This window comes from Anser anser, assembly GCF_964211835.1.
Source record: "Anser anser genome assembly, chromosome: 30".
NCBI lineage: Eukaryota > Metazoa > Chordata > Aves > Anseriformes > Anatidae > Anser > Anser anser.
Genome location: NC_139751.1, coordinates 2,510,373 through 2,530,647, shown reverse-complemented (window position 1 = coordinate 2,530,647; position 20,275 = coordinate 2,510,373). Strand labels below are relative to the sequence as shown.

Below are 20,275 nucleotides of genomic sequence, written 5' to 3'. Positions count from 1 at the left end.
TGCGGGCCTCGCTGCTGCTGCTGCAGCCGTGCCTCACCAGCTCCTCGGCCAGCTCCTGCTGCAGGTCCCGCGCCTGGCGGACGGCGTCGTCCCGCTGCTCTTGGAGCAACTCCTGTGCCTGGCGCCACTCGGCCTCCTTCTCACGCAGCAGCTGACGGATCTCTGTTGCCCGCTGCTTCTGGCTCAGCTCCCACAGCCGCTGCAGCTCCCGTGCCCGTTGCTGCTCCCATCTGGAGCGTAGCTTCTCAGCCAGAAGCTGCCGCTCCTGCTCTGCCATCTTCTTTATCTGGCAGGTTTCATCAGCAAAGCGGCGGTGCAGCTCCTGCGAGTGGAGACGCTCGGCCTCCAGCTGGGCCCGCAGCGCCTCCAGCTCCTGCCTGTGCTCCTCCTGCTGCACAGGCCTGCTGGGGGGTCGCGCTGGGCCCCGACGGGATGAGGGGTGACTGTGCGCCACGGGCCCCTGGCCCACACCACCCCGGATCATGGCTTAAGGGATGAGAACGATGAACGTTCACCAAACGCTGCCAGCAATAGCCACCAGCGATCGCACGGCCTGGACCTCTGAGGGACAGCAGCCTCTGAGCCCTCAGCAGACACCGGCTCCCAGCACCGCGCAGCAGCAGAGGTCGCCTCTGCCACTGGCCCGGCCTGGGCGAGCGCGGCCTTATATAGTGTCCGGGTGATGACGTCATAAAGGAGGGATGACGTCATAAAGGAGGGATGACGCCATATGACCTTATATGGTGCGTGCCCGCCCGGACACACCCCGACAGCCTCAGCGCAAGGGGTGCAGAGGAGGGAGGTGAAGGGTTGTTAACAAGTGCAGACGGAGCCCCCGCGCAGGTGCGCAACGAGAATGTGTCTGTGAGGCCTCAGGCACGGGCACAGCTTACGGGTCTGGGCCACGTCTGTCCTTTAGTGGGGGAAGCGTGGTAGTGATGACATACAGCATTACACAGCCATTAGCATGGGCTGTTAACGAGGGTTAACAACCCCTAGAAGGGTTGTTAACGAGGTCATATGACGTCATCCCTCCTCTATGACGCCATCACCCGGACACTAACAAGTCCTCCACTAAACCACGTCACCGAGCTCTACATCTAAACGTCTTTTAAAGGCCTCCAGGGACGGCGACTCAACCACCTCCCTGGGCAGCCCATTCCGATGCCCAACAACCCTTTCGGTAAATAAGTTCTTATTAATACCCAACCGAAACCTGCCCTGGCGCAACTTTAGTCCGTTCCCCCTTGTCCCGTCCCCAGGCACGTGGGAGAATAGACCAACCCCCGCCTCGCTACAGCCTCCTTTAAGGTACTTATAGAGCACGATACGGTCACCCCTGAGCCTCCTCTTTTCCAGGCTGAACAATGCCAGCTCCCTCAGCCGCTCCTCATAAGACTTGTTCTCCAGACCCCTCACCAGCTTCGTTGCCCTTCTCTGGACGTTTATTCGGAACTGGGCAGCACGGGGGGTTGTCTCACCAAAGCCGTGAGTCGTGCTCTCACGACGCGGCAACTTGCCGTGGTTATATGCAACAAAGCGTTACATGTGCCTGAAGTTTCACAATAAGCCTCTCCATATGCATAACCTGTCCCCGCTTTATATTAAAATTAGATCCAAGAAGTCATTTCCACAAGCTCCTACCATCTGTGCTTGCGCAGTGTCTCCTGGTAGTGGTCGCCAGGGGTTGTGGGGATGAAGGTTGGTGACTCTTCCTCACCACCGCTAGCTGACCTCTTGTCTTTGCGCAGACTCAGTTGCTGCTTGGCTCTTGTCCAAACTGCAGGACCAATTTCTGCCACTTTCTTAAGATTACTTCACGTTCTTATGAGGAACTAAACGTGGTAAGGGGCCCAAGGCTTCTTGCTTCAGTTAATTTGCACGATGCAAAATGGTTAGCAAAGACATTCAGCAGCATCCACTAGTTTAATACTGTCAGCGCTCTATCTCTATTTGCTAAGATTCTCTGAACTCCCTCTCTCAGCGGCCACGTCCTCCCGCGCCTCCGAGAACTCCCCCTCCTCCATGCCCTCGCCCACGTACCAGTGCACAAAGGCACGCTTGGTGTACATCAGGTCGAACTTGTGGTCCAGGCGGGCCCAGGCCTCGGCGATGGCTGTGGTGTTGCTCAGCATGCAGACGGCGCGCTGCACCTTGGCCAGGTCCCCCCCGGGCACCACCGTGGGAGGCAGGCAGTTGATGCCCACCTTGAAACCACTCGGGCACCAGTCCGCAAACTGGATGCTGCGCTTGGTCTTGATGGTGGCGATGGCGGCGTTGACGTCCTTGGGCACCACGTCCCCGCGGTACAGCAGGCAGCACGCCATGTACTTGCCGTGCCGCGGGTCGCACTTCACCATCTGGTTGGCCGGCTCGAAGCAGGCGTTGGTGATCTCGGCCACCGAGAGCTGCTCGTGGTAAGCCTTCTTGGCCGAGATGACGGGGGCATAGGTGGCCAGGGGGAAGTGGATGCGCGGGTACGGCACCAAGTTGGTCTGGAACTCGGTCAGGTCAACATTCAGGGCCCCGTCGAAGCGCAGGGAGGCCATGATGGAGGACACGATCTGGCCTATCAACCTGTTGAGGTTGGTGTAGGTGGGCCTCTCGATGTCCAGGTTCCTGCGGCAGATGTTGTAGATGGCCTCGTTGTCCACCATGAAGGCGCAGTCAGAGTGCTCCAGCGTGGTGTGGGTGGTGAGGATGGAGTTGTAGGGCTCCACCACGGCCGTGGAGACCTGTGGGGCCGGGTAGATGGAGAACTCCAGCTTGGACTTCTTGCCGTAGTCGACCGAGAGGCATAGGTGGCCAGGGGGAAGTGGATGTAGGGGTATGGGTGCAGTGACCCAGCCCTGGGTGCTAATGGAGGGCTGGGAAGCGTCCCTCCACAGCTCACTTCTGGCACCAGCCCCAGAGCAGTGGCAGCCATGTCCCAGTGGGCAGCAGTGGCCATGTCACCATGGTGTCACCATGGTTGTCATTGTGACACGGCCGCCTCGAAGGGTACAAAGAGGGCTGCTCCCCCAGGTGCAGGTGCAGGTGAAGCCATGGAGGCAGAGGGTGCGAAGGGGTCCCTGGAGCATGCACAGGAGTCCCTGGAGAACATGGCGGAGGTCTTGGCGCAGGTCGCTCAGGCAAGGGCTGGTGTGGAAGCGGCGCTGGAGGAGTTCCTAAAGGTCTGTAACCCAGAGGCAGAAGTCCAACAGGGGCAGGGCAGAGCTGCTGGGGAGTGGTGCGATCCCCAGAATGCCTTAGTGCTTGCTGCCCTGGTTCTGGCCTGGCCTTGCAGAGCCCTGGGGATAGACTGGGGATGCCCTTTCCCACCCTGACTCCGTGCAATTTGTCCCGGTTGCTTTGCAGTGCAAACGGAGACGTGCAGAGCTGGAAGAGGCTGTTGCTGAAAGAGCCAGTATCAACAAGGTCCTGAGGGCAGGAGGGAGGGGAGATCAACATGTTTGGGGGGGGGGGGAAGCCCCGTCCAAGCATGTGTGGGTAGTCTCAGAACCTGATCCTTTGCTTCTCCAGGCTCTGAGGGAGGAGATTAAGAACCTCCAGGAGAGAAGGGAGGTTTTCAAAACGCAAACTGCCAGGTGAGTGGGGACAGGGCCCTGACCCCGACCAGGGGTAGACGGCGGGGAGGAGCTGTACAGCTTCCAGGCACCCGTGTCACAGACAGTTTGGGGGCTCCTTTCAGCTCCTCATGGCTGCTCTGGAGAGCCCTTTGCCTTCTCCTAAGCAGCTCCAAGCTTCTCTGAGCAACTCTTGACTCCTTTTAGCAATGCTGCACGACTGTGAGCAGCTCCCAGCCTCTTGTCAGAGCCCCCCGTGCCCCCAAGACCTGGGGCACGGAGAAGGCAGAGGGTGCAGGGGGTGAGTGTGGGTTTGTGCGGTGCTGGGACAATGAGATGCCTCATCCCTGCTCCAGCAGAGGCTGGGCAGCACCCTGAGCTCCTCCTGGCCACCTCAGTCAAGGGGGAGGTCCTGGCCGAGGTCTCTTCTCACAGCCCAGAAACTCTGTGGTGTCTGTAGCAGGGGGAAGAGGATGCAGGCGGCCGAGGCGCCCAAGACCTGGATGCAGGAGATGGTGGCTGCGCAGCTGGTAGGAGCTATACCCCTGCTGTGGGCCTGCGGGGGGAGGGTCTGGACTTGGCCCCAGAGGACATGGGGCCATTCACCTCAGTGGGAACGAGGGAGGGGGTCTGAGCGCCCCCAACGCCTTCCCTGGCTCACGTGCCCTAACACGTGGCCCTGCTTTGCCTTGTCCTGTAGGATGAAGAGTTGGCGTCAAGGAGGCACAGAATCAGTACTTGGCTGCGGTGAGTTGCTCTCGCAGGTCGTGGCTCCCAAGGCATTAGGCAGCTTTTGACCTCTCCAGGATAAACTGCCTCAGCATTTCTTTGTTTCCTGGGTTGGGGAAGCAGGTGGGGGGTGGCCCTCAAAGTACAGCAGAGCCAAGGGGGATAGGCAGGTTCCTCACCCCAATCCTGAGCGGCACATGTTGCTCCCAGCATGGCACGGGGTCCCATGGCAGGGTTTAAAGAGGATGAATTTATCCCTGGCTCTGTCTGAACCTTCTTCTGTTCTGCAGGAGATTAGTGCTGTCCTTTGCCGGCCTGCAGCTCGCCTTCCTCATCCTGGTCCTGCTGAAGAGGGACATCCTCCACTGGATCCTTCCTCCAGGGCTGGCATCTGCCCTTGGAAGCCATCCACCAGATGAACTTTGAAAAGAAAAGGGAACCTTGAAGAAAAGGGAAGACCCTTTCTCTTCTAACCCTGCCAATAAACTGTGGCCCTTTATCAATAACCCTACCAATAAACTGTGGTCTTTTATTAGTGGGGAAGGGCCTGCGCAGACATTCTGCACGGCTGGTGCTGACTGCATGATGCTGCTGGGCAGTTGGTGGCCTGCTGGGTATTTGATGCACCCCATTCTGAGCGATACAAAACAACAAGAATCCCAGCTCAGAAATCTGTGCTCGTCCATGTGTCGCAAAAGGAATGATGCGCTTCACTCCTAAGAGAGAAGCAGCAATAGATTTATTGCTGAAAACAGTGATGGAGCAAAGCCAAATATGCCTGCTGAATGGCTGCTTGGCAGCTTACCAGTGTGTGGGGCTAGCAGAGGGCATCAAACAGAAGTCAGTGTGACCACAAGTCAGCCCAGCCTTACAGGGTGCAGTGCACACAGGGGCCTGGCACACCCCATCATTATCTGGGCACTACTGAGCGCACAACTCATACACGCTGGCCTGCTGTACGAATGAGAGGTCTGTTGGGCCTGCTGGGAACCTCTTGTCCCGATGCGGGAAACGTTTCTTGGCGTGCAACCTCAAGTTTCTTAGCGAGTGGGGCTACATCTGGCTGGTGGCCAGTCTCTAGCGGTCTTCCCCAGGGCTCAGTTCTGGGGCCAATTACCTTCAACATGTTTATCAAAGATCTAGGTGCAGGAGAGGAATGGGTCCTCAGCAGGTTTGCCAATGACACTAAACTGGGAGGCACCGTTGACTCCGTGGAGGGCTGAGAGGCTTTGCAGAAGGATCTAGACAGATTGGCACACTGGGAGATTAGTAACGGCATGAAGTTCAACAACGGAAGATGCCAGGTGCTGCCCCTGGGACAGCGTAATGCTGGATGCAAGCACAGGCTGGGAGACGAGTGGCTGGAGAGAGCAGCTCAGCAGAACGGGCTCTGGAGGTGCAGCTCCACAGCAGGCTCAGTGTGAGCCAGCAGCCAAGTCCTGGCAGCCACGAGGGCAAAATGCATTCTGGAGTGCATTCAACCCAGTAAAGCCAGCCGTTAATTGTCTTGCTGCATTTAATTATCTTAATTAATTAATTAATAATTAATTTTCTTGCTGTATTTAGTACGTGTGCAGCCTCACCTTGAGTATTGTGTGCACTTCTGGGCTCCACAACACAAAAGGGATGTGGACGTCCTTGAAAGTGTCCGGAGCAGGGCAACAAAGCTGGCAAAAGGGCTGGAAGCCACGTCCTGTGAGGACAGGCTGAGGTCACCTGGCTTGTCTAGGCTGGAGAAGAGAAGGCAAAGAGGCCACCTCATTGCTTTCTACAACTTCCCGAGGAGGACAAATGCAGAGGCAGGTGTCGATCTCTTCTCCCTGGTAACCGACGAAAGGATGCACGGGAATGGCACAAAGCTGCGCAAGGAGAGGTTCAGACGGTACCTGAGGAAAAACTGCCTTACCATGAGGGTGGTCAAACACTGGCACAGGCTTCCTGGTGAGGTGGTAACTCCCCATGCCTGTCAGTGTTCGAGAGGCATTTGGATGATGCCCTCAATAATAAGCTTTAACTTTTAGTTAACTCTGGAGTGGTTCAGCTGTTGGACTGGATGATCTTTGAAGATCCCTTCCGACTCGAGCTATTCTATTCCATTCTATTCTAAAATGACCGATCCCCAGTGATGGGACCAATCCTGGAAAGGATGTGTTGCATAACTCTCTAAACCCCCTCTTTTACCCTTTTATTGCTGAGCATGACATTACATGGCGTGGAACGTCTTGTTGGTTAGTACGGTTGCTCTGCCTGGTTATGTCTCCTCCCAACCTCTGGCTCACCCCACGGCCATTCACTCGAGGGGCGGGTGTAATAGACAAATATAGTGTAAATAGGTGTAAAAATAGGTGTAAAAGAACTAGAGAAGGCCTCGATGCTGTGCAAACACTGGTCAGCAAAAGCGAACAACTTCAGCGCACTACCAGCATCGTTTTGGCCACAGCTCTAAAACACAGCACCTTACAAGCTGCTATTAAGAATATTAACTCTATCCCAGCCAGACGCAGTACAGGGGAGCAGGCCACGGCTGGAGGCCTTTGGGGCTGTTCTCATCAGTTACAGCTCATCCATCCCACAGGCACTCTGTGAAGCAGGTGCCCGAGCCGCTTCCACTTGTGGAGCTCCACATCACCCCAGAATGCCTCTGACAAGCAAGAGAATGGGAGAAGCCACCACCGCCTGAGGGAGAAGCAGCTACACCCCCCTCATTTTGAAAAGACTCGGACAAAGACTTGCATAAGTCTTTGCCAAGACTTATGACAAGATGCAGGTGAGAAAGAGCCTGACAGGGGGCTCATGCCCCAGCCCAACACTGGCTCTCCCTTCATGCGGCTCTCCTCTCCCCGTGCTTGGGATACTGGGGAATGGGCTTGCTCTCAGAACCCCTCCTGCATCTGTCACGTCTCTGACCAGGCTGTGTGCGCTGGCGTGGGACAAGGCCACCTTAGTGAGGTGTTCCCATCCGTTCCCGGTGCTCCTGAGAGTAAGAGATGAGCTGCAAGCAGCAGCTGCAGGGCTTGGCCTCTCCCTCACGCTCAGCCCTGCTCCTAGCTCTCTGCCTGTGTTGGTGCCAAGCAAGTGCTGCAGGCAGTAAGCATGATCTGGAGCAGGTGAGAGCAGACAGAGGCCTCTCTGGATAGAAAACTGCTGCTTATGACACTGATTCGTGGAAGAACTCCACAACTCGATACTGCAACTACGATATCATCGGCATAAGCGAAACCTGGTGGGATGAGTCCTGTGACTGGGGTGTTGCGATAGATGGTTACAGGCTCTTCAGGAGGGACAGGCAGGGTAGGCGAGGTGGTGGGGTGGCGATATATGTGAAGCAGGGGCTGGACTGTGTGGAACTTCAGGTCGGCGATGGCAAAGTTGAGAGCCTCTGGGTAAGGATCAAGGGACGAACGAATAAAGGGGATGTCGTTGTGGGAGTCTATTACAGACCGCCTGGCCAGGACGATAGCGCCGATAAATTATTCTTTACAGAACTAAGAGAGGCCTCGAGATTAACTCCCCTTGTCCTTATGGGGGACTTCAACTTGCCAGACGTTAACTGGGAGTGCCACACGGCTGACACGAGCAAGTCCAGGAGGTTCATGAAGCACCTAGATGATAACTTCTTGGTGCAGGTGCTAACGGAGCCAACTAGGAAAGGTGCCCTCCTAGACCTGTTGCTAGAAAACAGAGAGGGTCTGGTGGGAGATGTGGTGATTGGTGGCCGCCTTGGTCAAAGCGACCATGAAGTGGTTGAGTTCAAAATTTACGGTGACAGAAGGAAAAGTGCCACCAAAACCTCTTCCCTAGATATGGGGAAAGCGGACTTCAGGCTGCTCAGGGAACTAGTCAGCAAGGTCCCCTGGGAAACTGCTCTTGAAGGCCTCGATGTCCACCAGTGCTGGTCATTCTTTAAACGATGCCTCCTAGAAGCACAAGATCAAGCAATTCCTAAATATCGCAAGTCAGGCAGGCGGGGCAGGAGGCCGGCGTGGCTGACCAGGAACATTCTAATGGAGATTAGGCGGAAACAGAGAGTGTTTCGCTACTGGAAGGAGGGCCAGGTGTCATGGAAAGAATACAGGGATGCTGTTCGTGTTTGTAGGCAGAAAATTCGTGTGGCCAAAGCACACCTAGAGTTGAAGCTGGCTGTGTCTGTGAGAGAAAATAAAAAGGGCTTTTTCAGATATGTGAATGGAAAAAGGAGAACTAAAGAATACATAGGGCCGCTCCTTGATAGGGAAGGTCTCCTCACAGACAATGACATAGGCAAAGCAGAGACGCTTAACGCCTTCTTTGCCTCTGTCTTCAATGCCGATGATGGGCTTCGGGACCCAGGGTGCCCTGAGCTAGAGGACCGGGATGGTGGGGATGACAAACTCCCAACCGACCCTGAACGTGTGCGGGATTTGCTACTCCACCTGGATCCCTACAAGTCCATGGGTCCGGATGGGATTCATCCCCGGGTGCTGAAAGAGCTGGCGGACGTCATCGCGGAACCTCTCTCAATTATTTTTCAATGATCCTGGGAATTTGGAGAGGTCCCGGTAGACTGGAAGCTGGCAAATGTTGTGCCGATTTACAAGAAGGGTCAGAAAGAAGACCCTAGCAATTACAGGCCTGTCAGTCTCACGTCAGTGCCTGGTAAAATCATGGAGAAGATGGTTCTCGAACTTCTTGAGGCTCACCTGGGGGACAAAGCAGTCATTGGTCCCAGCCAGCATGGGTTTGTGAAGGGCAGGTCCTGCCTAACTAACCTGATTTCCTTTTATGATAAGATCACCCGTATGATGGACCAAGGGAAACCAGCTGATGTGATTTTTTTGGACTTCAGCAAGGCTTTTGACATGGTTTCCCATAGGATCCTACTGGACAAAATGTCCACCATACAGCTAAATAAAAACATCATACAATGGGTGAGCAATTGGCTAACGGGCAGGGCCCAAAGGGTTATGGTAAATGGGGCTGCGTCAGGCTGGCGGGCGGTCACCAGTGGGGTCCCTCAAGGCTCCATATTAGGGCCGGTACTTTTCAATATTTTTATAAACGATCTGGATGTAGGAATAGAAGGTATTTTGAGCAAGTTTGCTGATGACACCAAACTTGGAGGAGTTGTGGACTCGAATGAGGGTGGAAAGGCCTTGCAGAGGGATCTGGATAGGTTGGAGAGCTGGGCGATCACCAACCGCATGAAGTTCAATAAGAGCAAGTGCCGGGTCCTGCACCTGGGACGGGGAAACCCTGGCTGCACGTACAGACTGGGCGATGAGACGCTGGAGAGCAGCCTAGAAGAGAGGGATCTGGGGGTCGTGGTAGACAGCAAGTTGAATATGAGCCAGCAGTGTGCCCTGGCGGCCAGGAGGGCCAACCGTGTCCTGGGGTGCATCAAGCACGGCATCGCTAGTAGGTCAAGGGAGGTGATTGTCCCGCTCTACTCTGCGCTGGTGCGGCCTCACCTCGAGTACTGTGTGCAGTTCTGGGCACCACAGTATAAAAAGGACATGAAACTGTTGGAGAGTGTACAGAGGAGGGCTACGAAGATGGTGAAAGGCCTGGAGGGGAAGACGTACGAGGAACGGCTGAGGTCACTGGGCCTGTTCAGCCTGGAGAAGAGGAGGCTGAGGGGAGACCTCATCACAGTCTACAACTTCCTCGTAAGGGGGTGTCGAGAGGCAGGAGACCTTTTCTCCATTAACACCAGTGACAGGACCCGCGGGAACGGGGTTAAGCTGAGGCAGGGAAAATTTAGGCTCGACATCAGGAGGGGGTTCTTCACAGAGAGGGTGGTTGCACACTGGAACAGGCTCCCCAGGGAAGTGGTCACTGCACCGAGCCTGTCTGAATTTAAGAAGAGATTGGACTGTGCACTTAGTCACATGGTCTGAACTTTTGGGTAGACCTGTGCGGTATCAAGAGTTGGACTTGATGATCCTTAAGGGTCCCTTCCAACTCAGGATATTCTATGATTCTATGATAACTCAAAGCAAATGAATTATAAAGTAGGTATGTGGTTTATTTCAGCACCAGGCACATGCGGGACAGCTCCCAAAGGCATGCGCACCCCAACGCGGCAACTTGCTTGCGTTATAGACAGTAAAGAGTTACATAGGCATGAAGTTTCCCAATATGCCTATACATATGCATAACCTATCCCCGCGCGCAGTGCCTTCTGGTGGTGGTCGTCGGGGGGTCGTGGGGATGAAGGTTGGTGGCTCTTCTTCATCACCACTAGCCGACCCCCTGCCTTTGTACAGACTCAGCTGCTCCATGGCTCTTGTCCAAACCGCAAGGTCGGTCTTTTGAGACAGGTTTGGTTTTTTTTTTGTTGTTTTTTTGAGACATGTTCACCTCGTTGCTTTCTACAACTTCCCGAGGAGGACAAATGCAGAGGCAGGTGTCGATCTCTTCTCCACACTCACACACTACAGCCTGCCCTGGGGGGGCACACTACAGCCGACACTGGGGGGGGGGTGTCCTTAAGGTCAGTGGTCATTAAGGTCCCCTCCAACTCAAAGCATTCTAGGATTCTGTTTCTAAAAACACCTCTTCTGTTCCATCCCAGTAATAATAAACAGCACAAGCAGAAATCAGCTCTGCCAGCCTGGGGTGTCCCCATGCATTCAGGTCGTCCTCATCCCCCCCACACTCACGCTACAGCCTGCCCCATGGGAGGCCAAGGGGAGATGTTTCCCCTGCAGTTGCAGCTCTCCAGCAAAGGCCCTGGACTGAATGGAACAGGCGGTGCTGGAGCTACACCGGGGGTGCTTGGAGGGCTTGTAGGCACAGTAAAAGATGCATTTCAAACAGCCCAGCTGGGCCCTGCTCGTGTCCCGCAGCCCGAAGGAGATGCCAGCACGGACGCGCTTTGAACCAGGGCATTTAGTGGGGTAAATCCAGGTATGGGGGGCAGTGACCCACCCCTGGGTGCTACTGACCACTGGTCAATATGCAGATCCCTGAGGAATGCCACTCGTTACTGGTTTCTGCCTGGACACTGAGCCTCTGACCGCTACTCTTTGAGTGCAACCATCTCGCCAATTCCTTACCCACCGAGTTGTCCGTCCATCCGATCCATGCCTCTCCAGTTTAGAGATCATGGGGGACAGTGCAAGTGCTTTGCACGAGTCCAGGTAGATGATGTCCGTTGCTCTTTCCCTACCCACCAATGCTGCAACCCCATCATAGAAGGGCACCAGATTTGTCAGGCATGATCTGCCCCGAGTGAAGCCGTGTTGTCTGTCACCAATCGCCTCCTTATTTTCTATAGCCCTCAGCAACAACTTCTCAGGTACGACGGACAGTGGGTGGTGAAGGCTGTGCACCCCCACAAAGGGAGGAAGGCCATGGGGGGAGCTTTGCTCCCCCTTAACAGGGAGGAGGAGAACTCCTCCATTTTCACTTGCGTGTGCCCCCACTCCTATATGACCCCCTTTCCCCTCACCAGTTCAACTCCTACTCTAGGGCATCCCCCCCACAGTTACCCCCAGCTACGTGCCCCGGGTGCCCCCCAGCACCGTGTGTTCCCTCCCCTAGTGCCCCCACCCAGCACTCCCACAGCACAGAACCTTCCAGAGCGCCCCCCCCCACCCAGCCCGGCCCTGCCTCAGCTCTGCCTCCCGCCTGAGGGTGGTGAAGGCTCTGCACCCCCACAAAGGGAGGAAGGCTTGTAGCTCCCAGGTCTTCCATTTTCCCCTTTGTAGAATGGGGGCTATGTTTCCTCTCCTCCAGTCAGTGGGAACTACTTAAACAGACTTCCACAGCCTCTCCTGTATGATGGCCAGTGGCTTAGCAAGTCCACCGGTTCCCTCAGGCCCCGTGGACGTAGCTCACTGGGAAACTACTGGTGGGGACATGGGAGTTGAAATAGTGAGGGGAAAGGGGGACATATGGGAGTGGGGGCACAGGCGAGTGAAAATGGGGGGCACGCTGGGGGGCACGGGGGATTCTCAGGGAGCCTGTTGGTTGTGCTCCCAGATGGCTGCACGACGGCGGTGCTGGAGCGCAGGTTTGCGCTTTTGTTCCAAAGGGCAAAGTGACAGCGGAGCCCAGCAGAGCCTTCTCTTTGAGGCCCCTGAAGCTCTCCTGCAGGCAGCCAGGAGGGGACAGCTCACTCGAGGCCACACCTGAGGAGAAACAAGGTGCTTGTGGCAGAGCCGGGTGAACGATGGCGGCAGCAGGCACGGTGGGCCTGCAGCAGGCTTCCAGAAGCAGCAATGGTGTGAAATGCGTCACAGCTGGCACAGACCGCTGCCCCGAGCACACCTGGGCCGTTGGTCCAAAGGGGAAAGTGGGTTCTGAAAGAGCCGGGCCTTTCCAAGCAGCTCGTAGCAGGGAGCAGAAGCTTCACAAGTTACAGGCTGAGCAGCCTTTCCACAGCCCCCCGACGACTTTTTCAGTGGGGGTCCAGCCACCCCTCTAGACCCTGCCTGGTCATACCATCCCCACCACGGTGGGTATGGTGTTCTGGGTCTGCCTGGGATGGACTCAACCTTCCCCACAGCAGCCCATGCAGCACTATGCTCTGTACTTCTGGCTAGAACTGACTTGATATTGCACCAATGTGTTTTGTCTACTGCTGAGCCGTGCTGGCACAGCATCAGGACTCCCACAGCGCCCTCCCTCTGCCACCCCCCAGCCCCAAATCCAGTCGGCTGGCTGTGGGCAAGAGGTGGGGAGGGGGCATTGCCAGGGCAGCTGACCCAAAAAGACCAAAGGGATAGTCCATACGGCAACGTCACGCTCAGCAATAAAAGCTGTGGAAGGGGAGGGAGAAGGGGGGGAGACACAGGGGACACAGATTCCTTGGTCAAGATCTTTATTTATTCCTCCGATTCCTCCGTTTCTTCCTTCCTCTCCTGCTGCAAGATCTCAGCTCATCATCGCTATCCTGCAGGAGATCACGTAGCTCTGGAGGCACAGTTGTCACCAGGTCATCGTCTGAAACTTCTTCTACCAAATTAGAGGGGACAAATCCTCTCGTGCCATCCGTCAGCTCTCCCACAAACCAGCCGTCTTCATCCATGTCTCCATAGACATAAACGTATTCTCCCGCAGTCAGAGGAAGCTCTGCTTCGGGGTGCTCATTAGGACCCTCGAAAGGATCGTAGCTATATCGAGCTAAAAATTTTCGAAGTTTTAGCGATTCTTCTTCCGAGGACTGCAGGATGAAGGACACATGCTCTGCTCCTGATTCTTCGTTCCCATGCACAGGGCCCTCGTCTGAAAGAAGGCGGCACCCAGGACTGTTGTGTGCGGCATCTGATGTCGAGGTGCTTGTGTGGGATGCCGGGACCTTGGTTGCCTCCTCAGAAACATCAGAGCTGTCTTCGCGGTTGCAAAGGTCATGGGACTGCTCTGCATAGGCCTGTGCTGTGGGAGAAGATGTCACCTGTGGTAGTCCTGAACCGATACGGTTGGATTCTTTTCTTTTTTCTTCCTCAAGTTGCTGAGAGAGCAGCTCCCATTGTTGACTTTGGTGCTGATTCTCTTTCTCTAATTCTCTCAGCTGCGCTTGAGACGCTTGCGTGTCTTCCTCATGTGTCCTTCTTTGCTCTGCCCAAGCCCTCTGCAAATGCTCAACTTCCTCTTTCTTCTTCTGCAGCAGTCGCCTTGTTTCCTCGAGGTCGTTCTCCTGTTGTTGCCTTCGTCCTGCCAGTTGTCTCATGGCTTTCAGTTCACAACCCAGATCTTGCAGTCGTGTTTGAAGACGTTTGGCCTCTCCGATGGCAGAATTTCGCTGCTCTGTCACTTGCACGAGTTTCCCCTTCAGAGCAGCGTTGTCAGATCGAACCTCGTCTATCCGCTCCTTCTGCCCACGGAGCTGAGAATTTTCTTCTGCGCGCCTGGCATTTTCATTTGTCATCTCTCTCAGACGCACTTTCAGCTCCTCGTACCTTTGCTGCAGTCTTGAGCGTTCCTGATCCAGGTTCCTGTGAGGCCTAAGTTTTTTCCCAGCCTCGGTTTCCGATTCCCCTCTCTGCTGCTGGTCGACCTGCTCTGTCTTTGCAGCAGTCTTTCCAGATTTCAGGTCGGTCTCTTTCAGTTGCCTGGTGTTTTCTTTCAGGTGCTTGGTAAGGAGGCCTAGCATACTAGTCTTCTGCTGGAGCCTCTCCACCTCCTCCCCCAGTTCCAGAGCGCTTTCCTTCCCCAGAAGGCGGGTCTCCTCTTGAAGGACACCGCATTGCCTCTGCAGGTCCTCCAGGGCATGCTGCAGATGAGCTTTCTCCTGCAGCAGCTGGCTGTCTCCACTGCCAGGTGGGCAGGCCTCTTGTTGCGCTGCCACCTGAACACCCACGTCTGTGACCGCCCGCCCGCAGCTCTTCCCTTCTCCCTGGAGGTGAGCTTTTAAGCTGGAGTGGGTTGTCTGCTGCCCTCCTCCCCCAGCAGCACCAGATGCACCGGGGCTCTTCGAAGAGCAGGTCCCGGTGGTCCCTGCGCCCAGGCGAGTCTGCAGGCGGTGCCAGGCCGCAGCCCTGTCTTCGCTGTGGGAGGCAGACGGCCTCCCCTCAGCCTGCTCCAGGATGTACTGCTGGAAGAGCCTTCTCTGCAGTTCCAGTTCATTTTGGAGGCTTACGATGCGGGCGGTCTGCTTGCTGTCCTTCCGCCAGTGGAGCTGCCTGTGGACCTCCTGCAGCTTGCTGCGGGCCTCGCTGCTGCTGCTGCAGCCGTGCCTCACCAGCTCCTCGGCCAGCTCCTGCTGCAGGTCCCGCGCCTGGCGGACGGCGTCGTCCCGCTGCTCTTGGAGCAACTCCTGTGCCTGGCGCCACTCGGCCTCCTTCTCACGCAGCAGCTGACGGATCTCTGTTGCCCGCTGCTTCTGGCTCAGCTCCCACAGCCGCTGCAGCTCCCGTGCCCGTTGCTGCTCCCATCTGGAGCGTAGCTTCTCAGCCAGAAGCTGCCGCTCCTGCTCTGCCATCTTCTTTATCTGGCGGGTTTCATCAGCAAAGCGGCGGTGCAGCTCCTGCGAGTGGAGACGCTCGGCCTCCAGCTGGGCCCGCAGCGCCTCCAGCTCCTGCCTGTGCTCCTCCTGCTGCACAGGCCTGCTGGGGGGTCGCGCTGGGCCCCGACGGGATGAGGGGTGACTGTGCGCCACGGGCCCCTGGCCCACACCACCCCGGATCATGGCTTAAGGATTCAGAACGATGAACGTTCACCAAACGCTGCCAGCAATAGCCACCAGCGATCGCACGGCCTGGGCCTCTGAGGGACAGCAGCCTCTGAGCCCTCAGCAGACACCGGCTCCCAGCACCGCGCAGCAGCAGAGGTCGCCTCTGCCACTGGCCCGGCCTGGGCGAGCGCGGCCTTATATAGTGTCCGGGTGATGACGTCATAAAGGAGGGATGACGTCATAAAGGAGGGATGACGCCATATGACCTTATATGGTGCGTGCCCGCCCGGACACACCCCGACAGCCTCAGCGCAAGGGGTGCAGAGGAGGGAGGTGAAGGGTTGTTAACGAGTGCAGACGGAGCCCCCGCGCAGGTGCGCAACGAGAATGTGTCTGTGAGGCCTCAGGCACGGGCACAGCTTACGGGTCTGGACCACGTCTGTCCTTTAGTGGGGGAAGCGTGGTAGTGATGACATACAGCATTACACAGCCATTAGCATGGGTTGTTAACGAGGGTTAACAACCCCTAGAAGGGTTGTTAACGAGGTCATATGACGTCATCCCTCCTCTATGACGCCATCACCCGGACACTATATAAGGCCGCGCTCGCCCAGGCCGGGCCAGTGGCAGAGGCGACCTCTGCTGCTGCGCGGTGCTGGGAGCCGGTGTCTGCTGAGGGCTCAGAGGCTGCTGTCCCTCAGAGGTCCAGGCCGTGCGATCGCTGGTGGCTATTGCTGGCAGCGTTTGGTGAACGTTCATCGTTCTGAATCCTTAAGCCATGATCCGGGGTGGTGTGGGCCAGGGGCCCGTGGCGCACAGTCACCCCTCATCCCGTCGGGGCCCAGCGCGACCCCCCAGCAGGCCTGTGCAGCAGGAGGAGCACAGGCAGGAGCTGGAGGCGCTGCGGGCCCAGCTGGAGGCCGAGCGTCTCCACTCCCAGGAGCTGCACCGCCGCTTTGCTGATGAAACCCGCCAGATAAAGAAGATGGCAGAGCAGGAGCGGCAGCTTCTGGCTGAGAAGCTACGCTCCAGATGGGAGCAGCAACGGGCACGGGAGCTGCAGCGGCTGTGGGAGCTGAGCCAGAAGCAGCGGGCAACAGAGATCCGTCAGCTGCTGCGTGAGAAGGAGGCCGAGTGGCGCCAGGCACAGGAGTTGCTCCAAGAGCAGCGGGACGACGCCGTCCGCCAGGCGCGGGACCTGCAGCAGGAGCTGGCCGAGGAGCTGGTGAGGCACGGCTGCAGCAGCAGCAGCGAGGCCCGCAGCAAGCTGCAGGAGGTCCACAGGCAGCTCCACTGGCGGAAGGACAGCAAGCAGACCGCCCGCATCGTAAGCCTCCAAAATGAACTGGAACTGCAGAGAAGGCTCTTCCAGCAGTACATCCTGGAGCAGGCTGAGGGGAGGCCGTCTGCCTCCCACAGCGAAGACAGGGCTGCGGCCTGGCACCGCCTGCAGACTCGCCTGGGCGCAGGGACCACCGGGACCTGCTCTTCGAAGAGCCCCGGTGCATCTGGTGCTGCTGGGGGAGGAGGGCAGCAGACAACCCACTCCAGCTTAAAAGCTCACCTCCAGGGAGAAGGGAAGAGCTGCGGGCGGGCGGTCACAGACGTGGGTGTTCAGGTGGCAGCGCAACAAGAGGCCTGCCCACCTGGCAGTGGAGACAGCCAGCTGCTGCAGGAGAAAGCTCATCTGCAGCATGCCCTGGAGGACCTGCAGAGGCAATGCGGTGTCCTTCAAGAGGAGACCCGCCTTCTGGGGAAGGAAAGCGCTCTGGAACTGGGGGAGGAGGTGGAGAGGCTCCAGCAGAAGACTAGTATGCTAGGCCTCCTTACCAAGCACCTGAAAGAAAACACCAGGCAACTGAAAGAGACCGACCTGAAATCTGGAAAGACTGCTGCAAAGACAGAGCAGGTCGACCAGCAGCAGAGAGGGGAATCGGAAACCGAGGCTGGGAAAAAACTTAGGCCTCACAGGAACCTGGATCAGGAACGCTCAAGACTGCAGCAAAGGTACGAGGAGCTGAAAGTGCGTCTGAGAGAGATGACAAATGAAAATGCCAGGCGCGCAGAAGAAAATTCTCAGCTCCGTGGGCAGAAGGAGCGGATAGACGAGGTTCGATCTGACAACGCTGCTCTGAAGGGGAAACTCGTGCAAGTGACAGAGCAGCGAAATTCTGCCATCGGAGAGGCCAAACGTCTTCAAACACGACTGCAAGATCTGGGTTGTGAACTGAAAGCCATGAGACAACTGGCAGGACGAAGGCAACAACAGGAGAACGACCTCGAGGAAACAAGGCGACTGCTGCAGAAGAAGAAAGAGGAAGTTGAGCATTTGCAGAGGGCTTGGGCAGAGCAAAGAAGGACACATGAGGAAGACACGCAAGCGTCTCAAGCGCAGCTGAGAGAATTAGAGAAAGAGAATCAGCACCAAAGTCAACAATGGGAGCTGCTCTCTCAGCAACTTGAGCAAGAAAAAAGAAAAGAATCCAACCGTATCGGTTCAGGACTACCACAGGTGACATCTTCTCCCACAGCACAGGCCTATGCAGAGCAGTCCCATGACCTTTGCAACCGCGAAGACAGCTCTGATGTTTCTGAGGAGGCAACCAAGGTCCCGGCATCCCACACAAGCACCTCGACATCAGATGCCGCACACAACAGTCCTGGGTGCCGCCTTCTTTCAGACGAGGGCCCTGTGCATGGGAACGAAGAAGCAGGAGCAGAGCATGTGTCCTTCATCCTGCAGTCCTCGGGAGAAGAATCGCTAAAACTTCGAAAATTTTTAGCTCGATACAGCTACGATCCTTTCGAGGGTCCTAATGAGCACCCCGAAGCAGAGCTTCCTCTGACTGCGGGAGAATACGTTTATGTCTATGGAGACATGGATGAAGACGGCTGGTTTGTGGGAGAGCTGACGGATGGCACGAGAGGATTTGTCCCCTCTAATTTGGTAGAAGAAGTTTCAGACGATGACCTGGTGACAACTGTGCCTCCAGAGCTACGTGATCTCCTGCAGGATAGCGATGATGAGCTGAGATCTTGCAGCAGGAGAGGAAGGAAGAAACGGAGGAATCGGAGGAATAAATAAAGATCTTGACCAAGGAATCTGTGTCCCCTGTGTCTCCCCCCCTTCTCCCTCCCCTTCCACAGCTTTTATTGCTGAGCGTGACGTTGCCGTATGGACTATCCCTTTGGTCTTTTTGGGTCAGCTGCCCTGGCAATGCCCCCTCCCCACCTCTTGCCCACAGCCAGCCGACTGGATTTGGGGCTGGGGGGTGGCAGAGGGAGGGCGCTGTGGGAGTCCTGATGCTGTGCCAGCACGGCTCAGCAGTAGACAAAACACATTGGTGCAATATCAAGTCAGTTCTAGCCAGAAGTACAGAGCATAGTGCTGCATGGGCTGCTGTGGGGAAGGTTGAGTCCATCCCAGGCAGACCCAGAACACCATACCCACCGTGGTGGGGATGGTATGACCAGGCAGGGTCTAGAGGGGTGGCTGGATCCCCACTGAAAAAGTCGTCGGGGGGCTGGGAATGATGGGGAAGGGTCTGGATGGTGTGGTGGGAGCTCCTACGCTCACCCAAGTGAGCAAGCAGTATGAGTGTTCTCCAAGGGATGTCAGCTCTGCGCGTGCATGCGCCGGTGAATCTCTAGGGGTGAGAGCACAGCGTGGCCAGCTCCACAGCTCGCTTTGGAGCCTCCTTTTTCCTTCATTCTCGGTCACAATGGTGACCAAGACTCTGCTTTACGCGGCTTGTGGAAAGGCTGCTCAGCCTGTAACTTGTGAAGCTTCTGCTCCCTGCTACGAGCTGCTTGGAAAGGCCCGGCTCTTTCAGAACCCACTTTCCCCTTTGGACCAACGGCCCAGGTGTGCTCGGGGCAGCGGTCTGTGCCAGCTGTGACGCATTTCACACCATTGCTGCTTCTGGAAGCCTGCTGCAGGCCCACCGTGCCTGCTGCCGCCATCGTTCACCCGGCTCTGCCACAAGCACCTTGTTTCTCCTCAGGTGTGGCCTCGAGTGAGCTGTCCCCTCCTGGCTGCCTGCAGGAGAGCTTCAGGGGCCTCAAAGAGAAGGCTCTGCTGGGCTCCGCTGTCACTTTGCCCTTTGGAACAAAAGCGCAAACCTGCGCTCCAGCACCGCCGTCGTGCAGCCATCTGGGAGCACAACCAACAGGCTCCCTGAGAATCCCCCGTGCCCCCCAGCGTGCCCCCCATTTTCACTCGCCTGTGCCCCCACTCCCATATGTCCCCCTTTCCCCTCACTATTTCAACTCCCATGTCCCCACCAGTAGTTTCCCAGTGAGCTACGTCCACGGGGCCTGAGGGAACCGGTGGACTTGCTAAGCCACTGGCCATCATACAGGAGAGGCTGTGGAAGTCTGTTTAAGTAGTTCCCACTGACTGGAGGAGAGGAAACATAGCCCCCATTCTACAAAGGGGAAAATGGAAGACCTGGGAGCTACAAGCCTTCCTCCCTTTGTGGGGGTGCAGAGCCTTCACCACCCTCAGGCGGGAGGCAGAGCTGAGGCAGGGCCGGGCTGGGTGGGGGGGGGCGCTCTGGAAGGTTCTGTGCTGTGGGGCGTGCTGGGGGGGGGCACTGGGAGGGGGTGTCCTTAAAGTCAGTGGTCATTAAGGTCCCCTCCAACCCAAAGCATTCTAGGATTCTGTTTCTAAAAACACCTCTTCTGTTCCATCCCAGTAATAATAAACAGCACAAGCAGAAATCAGCTCTGCCAGCCTGGGGTGTCCCCATGCATTCAGGTCGTCCTCATCCCCCCCACACTCACGCTACAGCCTGCCCCATGGGAGGCCAAGGGGAGATGTTTCCCCTGCACTTGCAGCTCTCCAGCAAAGGCCCTGGACTGAATGGAACAGGCGGTGCTG

At 56.7% G+C, this 20,275-nt stretch overlaps 3 protein-coding genes across 3 annotated transcripts; 2 read left to right on the top strand and 1 right to left on the bottom strand.

Annotated features, from left to right (window-relative positions):
* Positions 1–783: 783 nt before the first annotated feature.
* On the top strand, positions 784–18,478 carry LOC310888027 (uncharacterized protein; the record flags this gene model as incomplete). The annotated part of the gene is made up of 2 exons (XM_083814355.1): positions 784–1,015; positions 15,940–18,478. The coding sequence occupies exon 2, from the start codon at positions 16,172–16,174 to the stop codon at positions 18,476–18,478; it is 2,307 nt and encodes a 768-aa protein (XP_083670481.1). The 5' UTR covers positions 784–1,015; positions 15,940–16,171.
* Positions 1,435–2,926, bottom strand: LOC310888028 (tubulin alpha-1A chain-like; the record flags this gene model as incomplete). The annotated part of the gene is made up of 2 exons (XM_083814356.1): positions 1,435–2,849; positions 2,894–2,926. 2 exons carry the CDS (start codon positions 2,924–2,926, stop codon positions 1,950–1,952), a joined length of 933 nt encoding a protein of 310 aa, XP_083670482.1. The 3' UTR covers positions 1,435–1,949.
* LOC310888062 (uncharacterized protein) lies at positions 2,815–5,283 on the top strand. The gene is made up of 6 exons (XM_083814441.1): positions 2,815–3,173; positions 3,358–3,417; positions 3,523–3,587; positions 4,027–4,096; positions 4,267–4,313; positions 4,586–5,283. The coding sequence occupies exons 1-6, from the start codon at positions 2,925–2,927 to the stop codon at positions 4,719–4,721; spliced, it is 627 nt and encodes a 208-aa protein (XP_083670567.1). The 5' UTR covers positions 2,815–2,924; the 3' UTR covers positions 4,722–5,283.
* Positions 18,479–20,275: the final 1,797 nt, after the last annotated feature.